The 21,050-nt window shown below is 39.8% G+C and overlaps 1 protein-coding gene across 2 annotated transcripts in view; it reads right to left on the minus strand.

The window, feature by feature from the left end:
• The window catches only part of LOC149795151 (small ribosomal subunit protein mS39-like), a 142,528-nt gene that overhangs the window by 14,941 nt on the left and 106,537 nt on the right, over nt 1-21,050 (minus strand). For both annotated transcript variants that reach the window (XM_089964876.1, XM_089964877.1), the window contains exons 22-23: nt 17,452-17,505; nt 16,548-16,611 (exon numbers count right to left, since the gene is read on the minus strand). In XM_089964876.1, the coding sequence (XP_089821002.1) occupies nt 16,548-16,611; nt 17,452-17,505 (118 nt within the window). The remainder of the gene's footprint in view (nt 1-16,547; nt 16,612-17,451; nt 17,506-21,050) is intronic.

The following is a 21,050-nucleotide window of genomic DNA, read 5'->3' on the forward strand; positions in this document are numbered from 1 at the left end:
TTTAGAACCAGCTTTTTTTTGACGTTTTTCTTTTCGCTGTTCTTGCTGTTGTATATCATAATCATCAATTCCTTTTTTAAATTCTTTATATCCCAATTCTTTTGTATCCAAGCGATCAATCTCTTTATTCGTTTTATACAACCAATTAACCCAGTCATCTCGTTTTATATTACTGTTTTTATACTCGTCTTTTAAAAAGTCTTTTCTTGAATGATAGCTGTGAGCGGCAAAATTACCAAAAATCCTATACTCGTCGGATTTCAGTAATTGAAATTGTTTTATTTGTGCTATAGCCTTTTCAGTGAGTTTATCTATAAAGGAAACCCCTCTTTGAGAGGAAATTTTTTGAAGTTCACCAACATCACCCTGTTCAACAACGGGTTCAGAATCATCAATATCAGCTAATCGTTCATACTCTCGTTGGGTTTTTATATCACCGGAAAGTTGTTTTATCCGTTGCTGTGTTTGTTCTGTCTCTGCTGCTATCTTTTCAAGTACAGGAAGAAGAGGCGCCTCTTTCCGTTCGCCTTCCTTAGGAATATCTCCATATATTGCCCGTTCTGTTGCCGCTGTAACATCCCTAGTCGCTTTAGTTACCGGGGCAAACAGTTGTTCGCTTCCAACAGTAAAATCAGTTTGTAGTTGCTGCCGCGTTTGAAGTTGTTCTCGAACCCTGTCTCGTAACGGTATGAACTTTTTAAGCGCCGCCAGCCGCTCTCTGGCTAGCCGAGTAGTAAGTGATTCGCCTACCATTATTGCAATTGCTCCGCAATTTCTAATTTCCCGCCGAGTGTACCATCGGGGGGCTCCACGGAGTTTTCGTCTATAATCCTTCTAATGTTTTTGATCTTACTAGAAATCTCCCGGCGTCGTTCATAAACACGTCCAAGTTTTTTTCGTATTATTTCAACGGCAGTAAATAGTCCAATGAATGCATTTACGTCATTGTGGTACAGGCTCTCATTAATCGCATGTTGTAATCGTTTTATAAAAAAGTACTCGCGGGCCAGGGTAAAACGCCCCCGTTTCGATTGTTCGTTAATAATCTCATAATCGGATAATATTTTTTCGCTGTCGAGACTATCAGATAATTCAATTCCTTGATTTTTTAATTTTGAAATCTCGGCTAATATATTATTGATGTCTTCGATATTCATATTCTTATAAAACATCCTTATTTCTAATATAAAAAAAAATGAACTCTGCGCAGTGTGTTAACATTCGATTGAACCGTAGGATAATTCGTTTTCTTCCGGAACAGACAATTTATTGTCATGGCGACTTCGTCAGCGCCATAGGCGCCGGTGACCTTGTCACTCGCTGATATAATCGGAGGATTCTATTACATATGAAAATCGAATTTTGCGTCCGGTCTTTTTGAGATCGCTGAATTCTGTATTCCTTCTGCAACAAATCGTATCGAGGCTCCACAAATGTCAAAATATCTACTGGCTTCATTCATCGACTGAAATATTTTTTCCTCGTGAGTTGTTGTATCAAATGACTTTACGGGTTTTGCTTTCTTTGAGTATTTACCAGTTTCGCCTTTTTTGGTATTTTGACTTTGCGAGATAGCTTGCAAGTTTATAAGAGAATTATCAGTCTTATTATTATTAATATGATCAATCACAAGCCCATTCTCGATTAATCCGTTGAATACCTCAAATACCGCCCTATGAACATAATACTTCTTCTTTCCGGCACCAAACATCAAATACCCCTGATTATTTACGGTACCAACCGGCTTCTTCAGTCTGCGGTTTCTAACAATGCCGTCGCGAGATGCCTCGTAATTAGCGAGCACAGGGTGAGGTCTGAACTCTTGGTCCATTTATATAATAATACTACTTGTCTAATTTATTATTTGGTTTAATTATAAATCTTTCAACGTAGTCTTGAGGAGTTTTGATGACGGAGTCAGCGGTGGGGTCAATGACGGCGTTTTTAATTCGCTTGTCATAATAGCGTTTTAGTTCCCTGTATCGCTTTCCGCCACAATTAATACACAACTGCGATTTTCCTCTTACACCAACGCGGCAAACCAAGCACGGGAGGGGGCCAAGAGAACCATTACGAACGCTTTGTAAATGATACCCGCAGAATTCACCTCTACATGATTTATTGCACGGGGTTGTCGACCCAATCATCAACCATTTGCAGTGATTCTTTATACTATATTCTTTCATTTAAATACTTGTTTTAATTATATGGATGAGTTCGAGAGATTAGCAGCAATTAAGCCCTGGAAAAATATTAAATTCAATCTCGACAGAGTCCTCAAGGACGTACCAAAAGCGTTAATAAACGATAAAACCCTGTTGAATAAAATACGCGATTGTATCGATGAATTCAAGCGTGATGGTGCATCTCATAGTTGGTCAACATTTCGAATTGATGGCGTTGTTGATGCTACCATGAACGACAACCGCGCAGCAACGATAATATCACAACTTGGCTCCAGCAAGTATTTCTTTAGAGTAAAATTTATTGTCCGGGTGGAATCAGGTGATTGGATCATACGTGATAAATTTGAACCAGTTCTCAGCGACAAGAAAACAGTCATTGTCAGCCGCGACTCCAAGCCGGGGTTGTTAACCGGAATTGACAAACCATACTATGAACGAGCGTATCCTGAAACAGCAGTTGTTTATGGAATATACCCGTTAAATAAGGAACCTGATATCGGAAAACTGAAACCAATGAAATAGTCAACGGGGATAAATTGTGTAGCAGAACGAATAATAGAGCATTTTACAAATGCATGTCGAGGAAACAAATTGACTGATTTACGACGTAGCAAAATCAACCAGTGGGGACTAACCGTAAAAGAGCGTGGAGCAACCATCAGCGACATGGCGAGATTAGAAACGTCGTTGAGATTTCCAATAACCGTTACAACGATAACCGGTGAAGTATTATACGAATCGAAGTATAAATCAAATGGGGCCCCAATCAAAATTATTGATCATAACGAACACGCATGGACGCCCGCGATCACAATATTTCCACGGGATAGAACAGTAAAGTATATACCCGAAGAATTCTCCAAGGATGGTTTTCTCGCGGAAAGGAAACTATTTGATGCTATTGCCTACTTGTGTAAAAACGACCCTGTATCAGTGTGGTTACTTCGCAGCGCTGAAAACGATGCGGATACCTTTGATCAGTTTGTAAGACCAAACGGTGAATTATATCGCACTGAAGCATTTCACAACAAGATGAAAAAAACCGCCATAGAATTTGAGGAGTATGATGAACAACTGCTAACAAATTGTTTTACGATTCCATCGGTTGCAGCTCATGTTGCAGCAAAGAAAAATGCGTGGAGACCAACGCGCAAGGAATTTCTACCGGATGTACAATCCAGTTGTTTGGAATACTATCACGGTGGACTATGGAACACTGAATACAACCGCGACGCTATGATTTCCGTTGATATGGTTGCCTGCTATCCAGCGAGTTTTCTCGGGTATGGATCCGCCGCTGAGTATTTCAAACGATTTGGACACCCCAGACATGAAATGACTCGTGTTGCTATTAATGGACCACTGCCTGATTTTGATTTAACCGGATTCGCTCGCATAGTATCATTTAAATTCGCAGCAGGACTTCATCGCTGTTGTTATATTTGGATCGGTAGACACATGTCTGAAAAGAAGTGGCTGCCAATAGCGCTGCTACGGTATATGATTGATTGTAGCATGCTTGTATCGTTGATTGTCAGTGACGCGATTATATCATACCGGGCGCAGACTGAAGTCTGGTTACCAGAACCGGAGCGTCTAGATAGCATAATTGACGAGTCCAGAAAACACATCGATGCCGACGAGGAATATATCATCGAATGGTCCAGGAGGATATTCAACCAACGAAACAGAGAGGCAAAAGATCTCGGTAGAAGAATAATCGGTAAGTTCACACAAGGTGGAAAAAACTGCGATTACAAACGATATTGCTCACGGCTGATTATAGATGACGCAGAATATGATTTCGTAATCAAGGACGCAGTGGCAAAAAATAGATACGTGAACTGCAAAACAGCTTTCTTGTCCAATGGAACAAAGTTGGGTACAGTTGTTACCTACAGCGATGGAGACAGCCCGGCATACCCGCATTTGAGGGCGTCTATGCTGGGTTACGCCGCTATCAATTTATTCTCGATGATAAATAGATTTCCCGACACCGCGGTTAGAGTAGCCGTTGATTCATTTTACATAGACGCGAAGTATAAGAAAAACGTAGCCGAGTTTACTAGTCCGGACGAGAGTTGGGGTACATGGAGAATTAAAAATGAAATACGACGCGATTATTCCCCGTCAGCAGATGTTACCGTTGAAAACAACTACTTACGCGGTGATAAATTGTCAGAATGGTCTAATGCACCACCGTGTTCTGATCCAATTTGTAGACACAAAACAGTTTATTTAAGCGGCTGTGGCGGGTCAGGAAAGACGACTCGGGCAATTGAACTATTTCGAACGCGGGCAAGTATAATCGTGCTTACACCGACCCATAGACTAGCGCGAGAGATAAAACAACGAAATGTTGACGCCGTTACTTATCACAGCTTTTTTCGATACAGCGGTGGTGAGTGGACTCCTGATCGAATGGGTGAAAAATTTATTCCTGAGGTTATCATCTGGGACGAAATATGTACTGTTTCGTTAGATGTTTTACAAATGTTTCTTGATTGGTTGCTGCTCGCGAATACAGCGGTAATCATGTGTGGGGATCATGGCCAACCACCACCATTTGTCGGCGAGGGTCCACATGATTGGTTGAGCGGGTTTGTGGACTATTATGAAGAAACCGATACTGATTACCGAGCACTTGATGAACAACTGCGCGAGGTTAAAAAATTAATCAGATTACAGCCGGATAGAATTCAATGTGAAATAATTCGCGAGGTGATTCCGGAGACGCCGTTAAATGAATTCTGGGAAACATGGAGACCAAACGATTTGATTGTAGCGAGTAGAAAGATAGTCAGAGACACACTTCAGCGGAAGTTGTTTACGTTGCATAAGGAAAAGTTTCCAACGCGCCCAGTGCCGTTATGTTATAGACCCGCGGATACACGGCGGCAGAACATTGAAGTTGAAATCCCGGGCCCGACAAGAAAACAAATTCTCGTGCTGAATGATATTGTGCTCGTTGATATCAGCGTCGTCGAGGACGCGCTACGTGCTGATAAATCCCCGTGGACGCTAGGATACGCAACGACAATACATTCCTCGCAGGGATTAACCATCACGGACACAATTGTTTGGATGGTTGATAATCGCATCGAATGGTCAAATCTAGTCTATCTTGCAGTGTCCCGAGTACGGAGGATAAATCAGCTTCGAAGAATTGTTGTTGACGGAGTCAGTGACGGAGTCACCAACGACAACGACATCATCGATGCAAGCGTCATTGATAGAAAACTCTCGGGTTACCGCCAACAGGATAAAAAAAAACAGCGGCGTTTTGATATTGATGCCGAATTAATAATTGCGTTACGACAACAACAGAATAATCACTGCGCGAGTTGCAATTGTATAATGAGTTGGCGCTATTCGGATAAAGACGCTCGCCAATTTACCGTGGACAGGATCGATAACAGTCTCGGTCATGTCAAAAACAATGTGAGATTGACCTGTCTTGAGTGCAATAGACGCAACGGCGCTAGTTAAGACCACGCGGGGGTAATTGAGTACCGTCAGGTATCACTTGTAGTTGCTCGCGTGTAAACCCGCGCTGAGGAGCAGTTGAATCCAGTCTATAGATCGGTGGTCTATTAGTTGATCGTGTTATCGTTGATATGTTATGTGTGGTAACACTCCAAATAGGATCAGTAGCCCTTTTTTTACCGCCTTCAAGCTCTCCTGGTTCATACAGATATCTAACAGTGACATCGCCGAGAATCGGCTTGGAAACGCTATCTATTTTTGATCTTCCGGGTATATACTCGTATTTAATCGCGTCGCTGGGCTTCATGTTGATTGCTCGGGTAATCTCGTTATTTAACGCGGCAATTACGCCTGGCAACCTTTTAACCCATTCACGAGATCGTTTTTCTTGGATGAATTCCTTCGCGTATTGATATCCAAATAACCGTTCAGCAAGAGTCCGATTGAATCGTTCAACAATTGCCTGATCACGATGTAGCGCAGTATGACCTCGTCGTATCGCGACGCTATGATGTTTCAGCGTTGATAAAACAGCGCCGCGAAATTCACTACCAGGATCAACTTGTAATAGATTTGGCCAGCGCAGAGGACCTCTTCGATAAATTCGCCCAAACGCATCGGCTACTTCAGTTGCTGACTTCGTTTTTAATGGCTCCGCTTGTTTGTATCGACTCGCAACATCAACTACGGTTAGAACGTATTTGTAACCGTTGTCATGCGGCAGAAATAGTATATCAGCCTGATGAACTTCATTAGGTACGCTGACATCAAAGCGCGAAAAGTTGATTTGTTTAGGCGGTGGTAGATAAATTTGCCATATAGCCTGTTTGGATAACCAATTAGCCGCAGTGGCCCTCGTTACTTTTGCAGCGCTTGCGAGTTTATCAATTGCGGCCTTCCCCTTCCAGTATCCTCTCGGAGAATAATAGATGGATTCCATGTTGTTATTATAAACGCTAGCGTTTTCAATTACCAGCGCGAGAAGCTCCGCTTCCAATCATTAATTTACCTTTCATAGCCGATTTTACCAACCATGAGGCCAATTTTTCTTTGAATGATTTATCAGGAATAGCATTTAACACGTGAATTAATTTTACATCCGCGATATGACGCTGTTGCAGATCGCTACTTTTGTAGTAAGCAACATCATGAGCATGACACGCCTTATCGATAGCGTTTATTGGATACTCACCGGGTTTGGGCTGATTTTGATCATCGAGTCTGATATCTAATCGTGTTCCGGGGCCACAGTAGCTATATCCTGGGAGGTGTTTTTCTCCTGGATACTTTGCCCACGGGGTTTTGGGGAGTTTTGATAACTTGGCTGCGATGTCACCTCCTCGCTTTTTTTTAAAACATCTCCGGGTCTAATAGAAATAAATCTAAATTTCTTTGTACCGCATTGTACACACTTACCAGTAAGGGCCGATCTGTTATTTCTTGTTGTAGCGGTTGTCATATCATTTGTGCCAGTACGTACTCTACACTTCACACAATATAGATCCATAATTTATGTATAGAGATATGAATATAATTGATTTTTCGGCGACTAAAACAAGAGAACCAGTTAAGCATGTTGCAGCGTTACCAAACTCGATCCGGATGATTATCATCGGACCATCTGGATCCGGCAAGACGCAATTGTTACTCAATTTAATAATGAGATGGATGAAGTGGGATAAGTTGTATTTGGTTGCTCCTAGCGTAGATGATCAACGATGCTACGAGGTGTTGAAAGATTTCAACGAGAATGCATCAGCGATCGCTAAAAAAAATGTTATTGAGTTTATTACAGATATCAATGATGCACCAGGTATCGATGATATTGATGGCGACGTTAACAATCTAGTCGTGTACGATGATGTTATGTTAGACAATCAAAAAAACCCAGCTAGGATATTTTCCAGAGGCAGGCATAAAAACACCGACGTGATATATGTCACTCAACGATACACTCAGATTCCAAAAGTAATCAGAGACAACTGCAATATTCTTGCTGTATTCAACGGCGTTGATACACACACGCTACGAAATATTTGGCAAACATGGTGCGGCGGTGACATGGACTTTAATGTTTTTCGAAACTTTTTTAGTCATGCTCAGTCGACCCCACATGGATTTGTTACGATAAATTTACATGATCCTCGGACACGATATCGTATCGGACTCGACCAAATATTCGGTTAAATTGTAAATAACCACTTAGCAGCAGAGGGGGCGATGACATCGACGCGGTCGTCGATGTGTTTACCGGACGCTGACGACGCTGGGATCGGCGCGCAGAAGGTGTTAATTAAACCAAATGACGATTGGACGATCCCCCGACAACCGCGTCGTTTTTTTTTTTTACCAGGCGCTGACGACACCGGATCCGCTGAGTGCAGAAAGTATTAATTAAACCAAATGACATTTGGACAAAATGTCGGATTCGCCCCCTCTGCTGCTCATTCAACTATTGCTACTCAATTTATTTCACTTGATTCTAAATCCTGGATGTTGAACTGTCACATTAGGACTTGTATTGCAAGTGTTAAAATTTTATTAGCATTTTCCTTTTTCAATATGAGATAGAATTCACAATCACACAACTTTATGTAAAATCTCTCCCAATCTCTTTCATAACACTATGATAGACTTAATTAACAAGCAACATCCTATCAATGACATCATAACAGAATTATCATATCATTTCAAGTTGCAGAGTAAATGATTTCCCAAATTCTGATATTAGCTCTTTTTTATAACAAAAGCAAAAACTGAACTAAGTAAAATCATAGCAATTTACCAGCCAGTCTTATTTTGCTTTGAATGACCTACAAAAGGTCCATGAAGGTGTTTTTATAAAAACAAGTTACAAGCTGTTGATAGATTTGTCATTGATATTAATTATTAGACCATTTAGTTAAAAACAATAAATCAGTTTCATATTGCAGAGCTTCTGTTTAGTTCATGAAACACATCTGAAAAAATTTATGCTTCCTTGTTTTTTGTTCTAAGTAATAATTACAGAAAGCTGTTTTTCATATCTTTATTTTATAAAAGTTTTTACTTATCTGATCTGTGCAAATAATATTTTTGGACCAGTTAGTTGGCATGATGGAACAAGTTTACAAATATACTGTTTTTTCTAACAGTGCCCACATAAAGTGTATCTAATGGTAATTCAGTACTCTGAAAGACTTGATAATTTCATATGTGAATGCTAAGGAGTACAGTCAGACAGTCAGCTCTAAAAGGACTTTGGTTTGAGTTCTGTGATGTTTCTATTTTAAATTTTAGTCAGGTGATAGACAATTGTTACATGAGTGTATTTCACAATAGTTTATGACAATTAGTTTCCTGACATCTGCCAAATTTCAATACTCTTTAACTGCGGCAATTTTAGCCAGTTCTTTTCGTTTGCAAAATAGTAATAAGCCCAATACATTAAGTCAACACATGCCAAGAAATACTGATAATTTGTAAATATATTTCAATATCATGTAAATTAATGAGGTCACATAGATATATATACCAAATTTCATCTGCACAAGTCATGGACTTTCTTAGTAAATATGTCAACATTTTAATACTAAAAGTCCAAATACAAAATACTTATTAAAAAGAAATTTAAAACAACCAGTTGAATAATATGAAAATATATCAGGTTGACCATGGATGCATATAACATGCTTTTAAAATTTGAATGACCTTGGTAGAAGTGTTTTCGAGTATTTATGCTAAGGTAAAGCTGTTTCTGAGTAACTGTGCTTCTTGGTATATGACTTTTGAGTAATGATGCTTGTAGGTAATGTTGTTTTTGAGTAACTGTGCTTCTCGACAGACTACTTTTGAGTAATGGTGCTTGTAGGTAAAGCTGTTTTTGAGTCATTGCTTTCCTAGGTAAAACTGTTTTTGAATAATGGTGCTCCTGTGTAAAGATGGAGTAATTATGCTTCTAGGTAAAGCTGTTTTCGAGTAATTGTGTTCCTGGGTAAGGCTGTTTTGAGGAATTGTGTTTGTTAAAGCTGTTTTTGAATAATGCTGCTCCTATGTAAAGATGTGATTAAATGTGCTCTAAGGTAAAGCTATTTTTGAGTGATGGTGCTATTAGAAAAGCTGTTTTTGAAAATGGTGCTCCAAGTTAAAGCTGTTTTTGAGTAACTGTGTTCCTAGGTAAACATGTTTTTGAGTAATGGTGCTCCTATATAAAGCTGTGAGTAATTGTGCTCCTAGATAAAGCTGTTTTTGAAAATTGTGCTCTTAGGTAAAGCTGTTTTTGAGTAATGGTGTTCCTAGGTAAAGCTGTTTTTGAGTAATGGTGCTCCTATCTAAAGCTGTGAGTAATTGCTGTTTTTGAGTAATAGTGCTAAGAAGATTTTATGGCAAAAAATCACAGCCTGAAAAATTAATCAGGTGATTATGATATACATATAAATATGTCTCATGTGGTTTTTGTATATTTAGAAGAGACAAATGGATCTGAGACTGAAGACCGTGGAAAAAGAATGTGTCACTTCTTCAATGATGGTTTGGCATTAGAGGGATTTATTGTGATAATAAAAATAACAATTATAAATGGATTGCTCAGTTGAAACATTTACTGCAACAGTTGGAAAACAAAAGCTGTCAGAAGCCAATAGAGTTTACCTGTGCACCACTTTGAGATTAGTAACTGAAGGATGAAATATAGGTCACAATGTCTGCCTTTCGGAATGAGGGTATCATTCATATATACTAGTAAATATCCACATTCTGCTGTGAAACTGATATAAAAGCATAATTCAACTAAAGTTATCAAGGCATGAAATGTAGGTCATGGTGACTTATGTATAACATCTTAGTTCACTTCAATTTGGGTCCAGACACTAAACTACAAGACCTCTATAAGTAAAAGTGCCTGAAAAATTCACCTAAATTAAAGTGAAACTAAACCAAGAAACAATGGAGAGAATGACAGATGGATTGGTTGGCCAATGAGGTTAAAATAAAACAACTCTTTCACATTTACTGTGGATTATACAAGAGTGGTTTATGTCAAGAAGTCGGTAACAAAAAAAGGACAGCACAAAAGCCCAAAAAGTTTAATGTCAAACTTTTCATTATTGCCATAAAACAGTAAAAGCTGTATTAAAAACAATGCTGGCAAGAAAAATGTTTATAAATAAACATAAGTGAAACTGAAATGCACAGTTCTACATAGGTACATAAATCCACTATTTAACTAACTTAAGGTTAGGTTTTAATGACAATGTTAGAGTTGGCAAGTTAGAAAAATCAACATATTAAAAAACTTGTTGATCATGCACACAAATATGTCCAAAATATTTACGCAGATATGTAAAAAAAACTCTTGTAAAATAAAGGCTAACTACTGAAGAACAGTTCATTACTTAGAATAAAAGAATCAATGCCACACTATGTTTCTAGATTGGTCTTTCATGTAATTATACCCTAACAATGTAGTATGACACTGATCTATGGCCATAAATACCAAGGACAAGAGAAATATTATCAGATAAAACAATAAATTTATGTGACCTAATTCGTTTGTTCAAAGTACAGAAAAGATAAGTCTGTGCATATTATATATTTTTAAATATATTTATAGGTTACTGCATTTGTATGGGAAAATATGAAAAAGTTTTTCAGATGTAAATACTACATGACTTTGGGAGTGCAGTATATCCATCCAACAAAATGAGTTCATGTATTCCCATGTTTTGCCAAGGTTAGAGTTTGTAATTTAATAGTATTATGCAATTCGCCCTCCATGGAGACTAAATATTTTAAAGTCAAATATGTCTAAATGCACACTGAAACATAGAAAACTTCCTACTGAATTTCCAACTGAACTTTATTTGTACAGGTCAAGCACTTGCTTAATAAATGTTTTAAATGTTTCACCAAATCCAAAATGTACGTAAGACTAAAACAAAAACAAACACAAAACAAAAGAAATAGCCTGAAAATCACATCAAGTCATCTACAGATGCATATAAACAAGTATTTAAATTTTATTGGCATAGGTCAAGCTTGTTTTTGAATAACTCTGCTAAAAGTTTTACTGCAAAAATTGAAGTTCGAAAGGAATACACAATTAGGTTGAAACTAGCCAGCTCACATTGACCATAATCTGCTTCACATAATAAGCTGGCTAATCAGGGTCTATACTGTTTACATTTGACCAATTTGTATGTTGTGCCTAACAAACAGCATAGACCCAGATTTGACAGTACAATATGTAACAGCAAATCTGGTCTGTGCAGTTTGCAGTTGGTGTGTGCAGTATAAAAGAAAGAATGGTTTGATTACTGTGCTTAGTCTGACAATTTTAAACAATTTCAAGCACAGGTAACTCTGTAGAACAGATTTCTAATGAATCTGTGAATCTGTTAGACAAAACAAAAGAGGCAAATAAAATTTTACATCCTCTTTCAAAAATGAAAAGTGGAAAAGTGCCAGGTGTTGATGGTGTCGTGACCAAAATGTTTAAAAGTCTGTATCAGTATACTAGTTGTTTGGTCACTTAAGTCATTTTTCAGCAAATGACAGACCATATATGGAAGCCAATATATCTGGTGGAGGAAGAACCTGGGAAAACCTAAGGAAGAACTAACAAACCACAGTGTGTTATCATGGAATAAATCAAAGAGTTCTTTTCTGATATTTCTGGAAGTCCTCAATGCTATGTTGACTAGATTGTTGATCCATGATTTTTCCCCATGTCAGGATCAAACAGCAAGCTGAGTCCCATACTTTCTGCAGGATTCTGGGAATCAGAGGAAAGGTATATGTGTTGCACCCATTCCAGTTCATGGAAAGAAAGTCCACTGATTGATCTTCAAATCTGAGACTGACGATGAAGGTTGGGGAGTTTTGCATTCCACCTGGTCAAAAACAGGTCCTAGAGTTTTCAAGTCCAGCTGGCACAGATTTGACTGAATAGCAACAGCTGAATGGACCAATGGTATGAATCACGGACTCCATCAGGAGAGTGAGAATGCTAGAACACAGAGTCTGTCTAGGATGTGGATCTGTTGGTGATGACACCTGACAAAATCCCAGATTACGTGGTAGAAATCTTGGGGTCTTGCTTTATTCTTGTCTTCTGATGTAATTTACGAATACAGAGTTGTCAGTGAGGCTGAGAGTGGCCTTCCAGACAGCATCTCTGACCACATCTAAAAGGCATTCACAACGGCCTTCATCTCTAGAAGGCTGATATGCATAAACATGCCCGGAAGGGCCAAACCCAACTGACTTCTTAATCATCTGCTATGGTTTAACAGGTAGCAAAGAATGATGAGATCTGCTGCTGAATTGAGGAATCCATGTGTGAAATGCAATCCTTCATGAGAATGGCAAGATGATTTTCAAGTCATGTTCCTGAGGGAGACAGACAATGCTGAGATGGGTTTCAAACTTCATACACAAGTGGATAAACTGTTCAGATGGGATGAGATCAGATTTGTCCATGTTGATTTAGGAATCCAAGGCAAAACAGAAGTTAAACATGGGACTTCATGTCTTGATATAGAATATAACTTGCTTCATTGCTTATCAGAATGCTGTCCAGGTAGTTGTCCATAACAAGACCCTGCAATTGAAATCTAGACCCAGCTGATATGCTCCAAATGTTATATCATTTCCCTAAATGCAAACCTCAGGAATTTACTGGAAAACTTGAAAAAACTGCAGATCAAGATTAATTGAAAAAGCTCACACCTGTTGAGAACCAGGCAGTTTCCACTGTGAACTTAGATGCTAAAATGAAGAAGTTGGTAGAGCTTAGAAATATTATCAAATGAATCATTCTGTTGGCTTTTGGAACTACAGGCAGGATAAAAATCCTAGTAAGTTAATGTTTTGAACAATCTCAACCACCCTTTTTGTGAGAAGACTGTCTATTTTTTGCTGTTGAATGTCTGTCTTTAGGTAATGAAGCTCCTGGCAATGGGAAAGGCCACTGAATGTCATAGCAGACATTCATGTCATCGCAAAGTGCTGGAGTATCTGAAAAGAGCAGCATAAACATAATTTATGCAGGATGGTGTATGGCAGGGAATAAACAGAGGTGGAAATTATACTTATCTTCCCACATTTTGTGATCTGCTTCCCTTGGAAACTGCTCTCACTTGGTGAAAGGTTCTGCAGATGGTTTCCCCACTGGACGTGTCCTTGTTTGAGTTTCTTTTTCCCCTCCGAAATGTTGGTTGGGCTCTAGGCCATTTGGCCTCTGTGTGGCTTGCATTTATGGCAGCATAACAAAAATTAGTTTGACGAATGTGAGCACAGCATCAAGGTTGTCTTTAAGCAGACATGGTGATAAAAGTTTCTCTTTCTGCTAGTTGTAGATCCACTATTTTTTTTCAACTGCATACTGAAATGCTGTTTTCAGACTGAATTTCTGCAATGAATAGTGGAGTTCATGACAAACGAGACTAGGCTCTACTCCATCTGCTTAAAGATTGTCATAGATACTTTAATGACAATCTAACTCGTGAGGAAGGAAATCAGTCCATATGAACAGAAGGATTTGACATTCCCAAGATTGCAATGTCTCTGTCAACAGCTGAGACCTCAGGGTGAAAAACAGGCAAGTGAATTTTGTAGAAAGCCCCATGAAACTTTATGGCAGTTCTTGTAATAAGAAAGAAGTGTTTGCACTCAGATCTTGAAGCTGCCTCTTAAAACAGTATTAAATCATCAGCACAACCAGAATCGCAGAATGTCTTTCTTGTCTAACAGATCTATGGATGCAGGAACAAGTTGCCAAAAATGGAGTGGGTGGAGGCAAGAAAATAAGGTGGCATAAGCTGAAAAATGCCTTCAACTGATGTGTAGACGGCTAAATCCTCTCTGAACATTGTTGGGTTGAACAATGATGATGGAGCTTATCCAAAAATGAACAATAAGTGTGATAATGATGTCTCCTGTGATGCATATGAAGAAACTGGTGTAGTCAGCTAAAAAGAAAATTAAACAAGAGTTTAGTGGTCCTGCATTGTTTGGACATGGTGCTCTCCAGATGTTCAGTTTGTGAACTGTCAGTAGTTTGGAAATGATAACAAGCATCCAGGACTGGGAAGCTGTCATAGCTGGTGTTGGGTCTTGACAATGTCATGGCTGGTGCTGGAGCTCTCTAATGCTGGTTTACAATATTTCTTGAATTCTGTTATTGGGGTTGGGCAAATAGTTCTGTGAGCCCACCAACAGGTACACACAAGCATCTAAGTCAGAAAAAGGGCAGTGGCTACCCTTCCCAATGCTGGGTGCTCTCCCTGTTATGAAACTGGGACTAGGCAATCAGGGAAAATAGAACAACATTCCCTGTCCATGTTCAATGGTAGGCCCATAATGTGTCAGAGTTAGCGTGATCCAGAGCCAGTTAATGTCTGATGCCAATGTCTGGACTTGGCAGTGTTAGGAAATATCACTGTAGCCTGTAGAGGGATGTGTCAGTATCCAGATGAACCATTGTACTTAGACAGTATTGGCCGAAAAGAAAAGTCAAGAAGATCTGGAACTGCTGAGGAGGAAGAAATAAAAATGTATGATAAGCTTGTGATGCCCTGGACTGCCAAAGTTTGTTCTGGACCTGTGATTTTTCTATCTTCAAAGTCTTTACCAACAGGAAGTTGGCAACTGATGCTGCAATGATGGTGATGCAAATTGATCTGCATTCTTCCTGGTACACTTCTACACTCTTGTATGCCTAAATTATATACCTATTTACAAAATGTTACTGATATCAAAAGATTTAAAATGTGTTTTCCAATTTTCTACTCTTAGACAAGTTTCTATTTTTGTACTCTCACAGTATTGCAATAAAAGTAACTGGAGATAGTCATGAAACTGTCTGAGCCCAAAATGTTAACTGATGCACAAATTTCAAAAGTTCTAATCTTCTATAACTTTACTTTAGGTGAAGACAAGTTCATTAAATTTTGCGGACTGTCTAATTGTTCATATTTCTACAAAAAAGACAAATTTCAATGAGATAAGTGACTCAAAGAATGAGGTTCAATTTGAGAGTTTTGAGTTTAACTTTAACACTCAGACATTTTGATGACTATGGGGAAAGGTTACAAACTATTTTTAATACTAACATTCAGACTCAACTTCAAATTCTGATGTCTGATTGGCTGATCATAAATTACACTGAAAAATAAGAATTCTGAATGGATGATGATAAATCACATTGACCAGTAAGAATTATAATTCTTGATTGGTTGATGATAAATCACACTAACCAATTAGACATTTTGAACTGCATCTGATTTAGCGTAAAACTGTGCCTGCCACACTTTTGGTAGCAACTGATCAGTCTCCAAGTTAAACACTGTCAGTCATGTGCAAATTAAATGACCACGAGCAAAATAATGAATCAGAAGCTACATATAAGAATTCTGCAGAATGCAATATCTTACCTGCACTGCTGATCAATTATGTAAGATTTTCATATAGAAACTGAGCAAAATACAAATAGTTATTGTAAGCACTCGACTGTGAAAAGTAGATCACTGTGACCTCCATTTGCATGTGATGAGCATGAAACTCCATGATGAATAAACCATGAAGTTTGAGGAATGCACATAAAATAGAGTTGGAGAAAATGAACATAATGCATACACTTAGCACTGACACCAATGACAACACTGTCAGAATAGTGACACATTTGTCAATGACAATAGTCAGAATAGTGACACCTGTCAATTACAACATTGTTAGAACAGTGACAGTCTGTGTGAATGACAACAATGTCAGAATAATGACACCCATGTCAATGACACCACCATCAGAATATTGATACCTATGTCTACACAAAGTATTGCAGGTGAGGAAAATGATGGCTAAATTCAGAGTGAATGGCAGCTGGAAATAAATACTTACAAAGGCTTTTCGTACATCTTGCTGCTTTATGCAGTTGTCAACCATTTCTGCATATACATCATCTCTGAAAAATTAACATGACATTTTCAACTTCATCATCACTCTTACCACCAAAACATCACAAAATCACCATCACCACCACCACAACCACTGTCAGCAACAAAACATATATCATATACATTAAAATGTGTCTAACAATTAACTGATATATTGTTTAATCTTTGGTATACAGATCTCACATGAGCAACCTTAAATAATTCAGGAGGCATTTCTGTCTATAGTGTTCACAAAATAATGTCGTGCTGTATCAAGCTGATCAAACCTGTAAATCTTAAAAATGTGGATTTTCCACCAACAGTTGATTTGCAGTGGATCTGACAATTTGGGGACTTTTCTAGCCATTTTGAAATGTGGGCAATTCCCTGTATGGAGATTCACAATTAGTATTAGTTGATAAATATAAAAATTTAAGATCTTACTGCAAGTAGTTTGTTACACATCAAAATATGTGTTTCCAGTCGGCCAAACATCTGTTTTTGTTGCTGACCCTAGCACTTTTTCCCCTGGTTAAAAAAATTAATTGAAAAAAAATTGCCAAAATTATTTTGAGTATCTGTCGGTTTAGCCCAGTAACTGAAACCCTTAATGCATTATTTATACTAATCATTATATATATATATGTGTATGTATGTATGTATGTGTATATATATATATATATATATATATATATATATATATATATATATATATATATATATATACACACACACACATATATATATATATATATATATATAAAAAATGCTAAAAAAAAAATAACTACCTGCCGTAATTTTAAAACCAGTGCAATAGAAAACACATATTGTTTTGGTCTATATAAATATAAATATTAATGAATACTTACAACATTAAACCTGCAAACTTTGCATGTTGGCACCTGTATCTTTCAAAATGATTCCTGTAAAAGAAAAGATAATAATAAAAATCAGGTGACTTGTAATTATGTTGATCCACAGTCATTCAATTTTGTTTCAACTGTAATTCCCTCCACAAAAACATTCATAATGGATCAGAGACAATGGTCTTGTTTCAAAGAATACAGAAACAATAAGAATTTCATACTTGAAAAACTGTTATAAGACCTTTTTTATAATATACTATGGTTCACAATATACTATGGCTTCACTATTTTTCATGGATTACTAATTTCTTTGATTTTAAGGTTGCTCCAAATCACAAATTTAGTGACCTAACAAAAAATTAGGCACATGTGATTCATGCAGAAAAAGCTTTTCCCCCTCCATTCATTTCTTACTGATACATTTCTAGTGATGATAAAATCTCAGCTATTTATTAATTCACCTTGACTACTGTAACAAAATATTACCTTTCTGTCTGTTTAAGGGCTGTTCCAGTAAAACATATACCCACCAGGGGGAAGGCACTTTCAAATTCAACCAACCCACAACAGAAGCAATTTAAAAAAATTATGATCCACCATCAGATGTGTTTTAATTGAGAAACAGTGCCCCCTACAGAAGTGTAATTTTTTAACATAATTTCTGGCTATGGGTTAGTGGGCGGTAGAAGCGATTTTAATATTGGGTTGGGGACAGAAGCGATTTAAATGAGAGCTGGCTGGAGGTAATCTACTGAATTCATATAGATCATATAACCTACTGCATATTTTTATTTGTATTCATTCATTATAATCAGTCTTTTGTCCTTTTGTTTGTTTGTCTGTCAGCCAAGTATGTCTCTGATACTGTGAAATCACAAATTTTTGTGGTGGCTTATTATTTGTAGATGTCATTTATCAGTCCCATTGGATTATGGCTCCACTGCCTTGTGGATATCTTCGGGAGAAGGAAAGGCTACGGGAGTAAACCCAGACAGAAAATCAGGAGTGGAGCCCATAAGGCAGCTGGGGGTCGACTACGGCCTCCTTCCGGCAGCTCCTACATCCAAACTGGTGCCAAATGTCATGCTCAGCATTCCTTTGGACCCCACCAGCAAGGACGAGAGGGGGATCCTGACGTCTGGGCAGCCCAGGATCTCCATACTCCACGCCCAGGCTTGTGCCCTGGAGAGGACACTCCAGTCTCGCTACTGAGTGAGGAAACAACACGGAAGCTGACAGTTTACGGGTTATAAGTCCCACCCGATTGGCGTAGGGAAGGGGCGCCATGGGTCAGCTTTGACGGTGGGAGGGATCATCGTGTCCCACTGGCCAACTATCGCCCGCCTCAAGCCGGGCAGCCCCGGTCAATAAGGTGTTGACCCGCCATCGTCTGCCTGCTCCAGTGGGTGTCTGGAGCTCAGTGTGTTGTTCAGCATGACAAGCAGACGGTAATTCCACACCAGACAAAAGAAACAAGAAACCAATAAAGAAGACTCCAGCTCTTCGATTTGCAAGCTGGAATGTGCGCACCATGTGTACAAGCTTCTCCGACGACCTCAGAGAAGTAGACGACACCAGAAAGACGGCCATCATCGATAGAGAACTCACCAGACTAAATATCAGCATTGCTGCCCTCCAGGAAACCAGGCTCGCCTCTAGTGGCTCCCTCAGAGAGGAAAACTACACCTTCTTCTGGAAGGGTCGAGAACCTGAGGAGCCCCGTCAGCACGGAGTGGGCTTTGCCATCAAAAACAATCTCCTGGCCTCGGATGAACCTCCCACAGGGGGCACTGAGTGTCTCTTGTCCATCCGCCTCACCACTGCTTCAGGTCCTGTCAACATCATCAGTGTCTACGCCCCAACCCTCACGTCATCAGAAGACGTGAAGGATCAGTTCTATGGGCAGCTGGACGAACAGATCAAAGGATGCCCCAAAAATGAACCACTATTCCTCCTCGGCGACTTTAATGCCAGAGTAGGTGCGGACCACGAGTCCTGGCCTACCTGCCTCGGATATCATGGCACTGGAAAGACCAACGAAAACGGCCAGAGACTGCTGGAGCTATGCACCTACCATGGCCTGTGCATCACAAACACCTTCTTCAAGTGTAAGCCACAACACAAAGTGTCATGGAAACACCCCAGATCTCATCACTGGCACCAACTCGACTTGGTCATCACCAGGCGCTCTGCCCTTAACAGCGTCCTCTCCACCAGAACCTACCACAGTGCAGACTGTGACTCCGACCATGCCCTTGTGAGCAGCAGAGTGCGACTACAGCCACACACGCTACACCGCTCAAAACCAAAAGGACGTCCTCGCATAAACACTGCGCAGATGTCAGTCCCTGCCAAGGTGGAGGAGTATGTGTCTGCCCTGAACAAGGCTCTCCAGGACCTGCCTGAGTACGACGCTACAGCCAAGTGGAACGCCATGAAGGGTGCCATCTACAGTACAGCTATGTCAACGTTTGGCAAGAAGGAACGACCCAGCCAGGACTGGTTCAATGCACACCTATCAAGGATGGAACCACAAATCGAGGAGAAACGAAAAGCCTTCATAGCTTACAAAAAATGCCCTAATGAACGGACGCTTGCTGCTCTCAGAAGTGCCCGAAGTAACACCCAACGCATTGCTAGACAGTGTGCGAACGAGTACTGGCAAAAACTGTGTGAAGGGATCCAGTGCAGTGCCGAGTCCAGACACATCCAAGGTATGTACAGTGGCATCAAGAAGGCTCTAGGCCCTACAGTGAAAGGGGTCGCTCCCCTGAAGTCCCTGACGGGAGAGAAGATCACAGACCGTGGGCAACAGATGGCCAGATGGGTGGAGCACTACTCAGAACTATACTCCCGAGAAACGTCAGTCACTGATGCAGCCCTCAGCAGCATAAAGAATCTGCCCACCATGGAAGAGCTCGACAAAGTGCCAACCTTAGAGGAGCTCAGCAAAGCAATCGACTGCCTTCCAAATGACAAAGCACCAGGTAGTGACAGCATCCCGCCCGAAGCTATCAAATGTGGAAAACCAGCATTGATTAAACCACTGCACGATCTACTTTGCCGCTGCTGGGAGGAAGGAGTAGTCCCCCAAGACATGCGTGATGCCACAATTGTGACCCTTTACAAAAACAAGGGCGACCGCAGTGACTGTAATAATTACAGAGGGATCTCGCTCTTGAGTATTGTTGGTAAAGTGTACGCCCGCATCATACTCAACAGGCTGCAGTTGCTGGCAGACCGCGTGTACCCAGAATCACAGTGCGGCTTCTGAGCAGGCAGGGCGACGACAGACAAGATCTTCTCCCTACGACAACTCCAAGAGAAGAGCAGAGAGCAAGGTCAACCACTCTACATGATGTTCATCGACCTCACCAAGGCCTTTGACTTGGTCAGCAGGAAGGGCCTTTTTGAACTTCTGAGTAAGATCGGTTGCCCCCCAAAACTCCTCAGCATGATAATCTCTTTCCATGCAGATATGAAGGGAACAGTCCTGTATGATGGATCCTCCTCATCCTCCTTCCCAATTAACAGTGGTGTGAAGCAGGGCTGCGTGCTGGCACCAACACTTTTTGGGATCTTCTTCTCCCTGCTCCTGTCCT

The sequence above is a fragment of the Sinohyriopsis cumingii genome, chromosome 7 (genome assembly GCF_028554795.1).
Source record: "Sinohyriopsis cumingii isolate HCF-2022 chromosome 7, ASM2855479v2, whole genome shotgun sequence".
NCBI classification, from domain to species: domain Eukaryota; kingdom Metazoa; phylum Mollusca; class Bivalvia; order Unionida; family Unionidae; genus Sinohyriopsis; species Sinohyriopsis cumingii.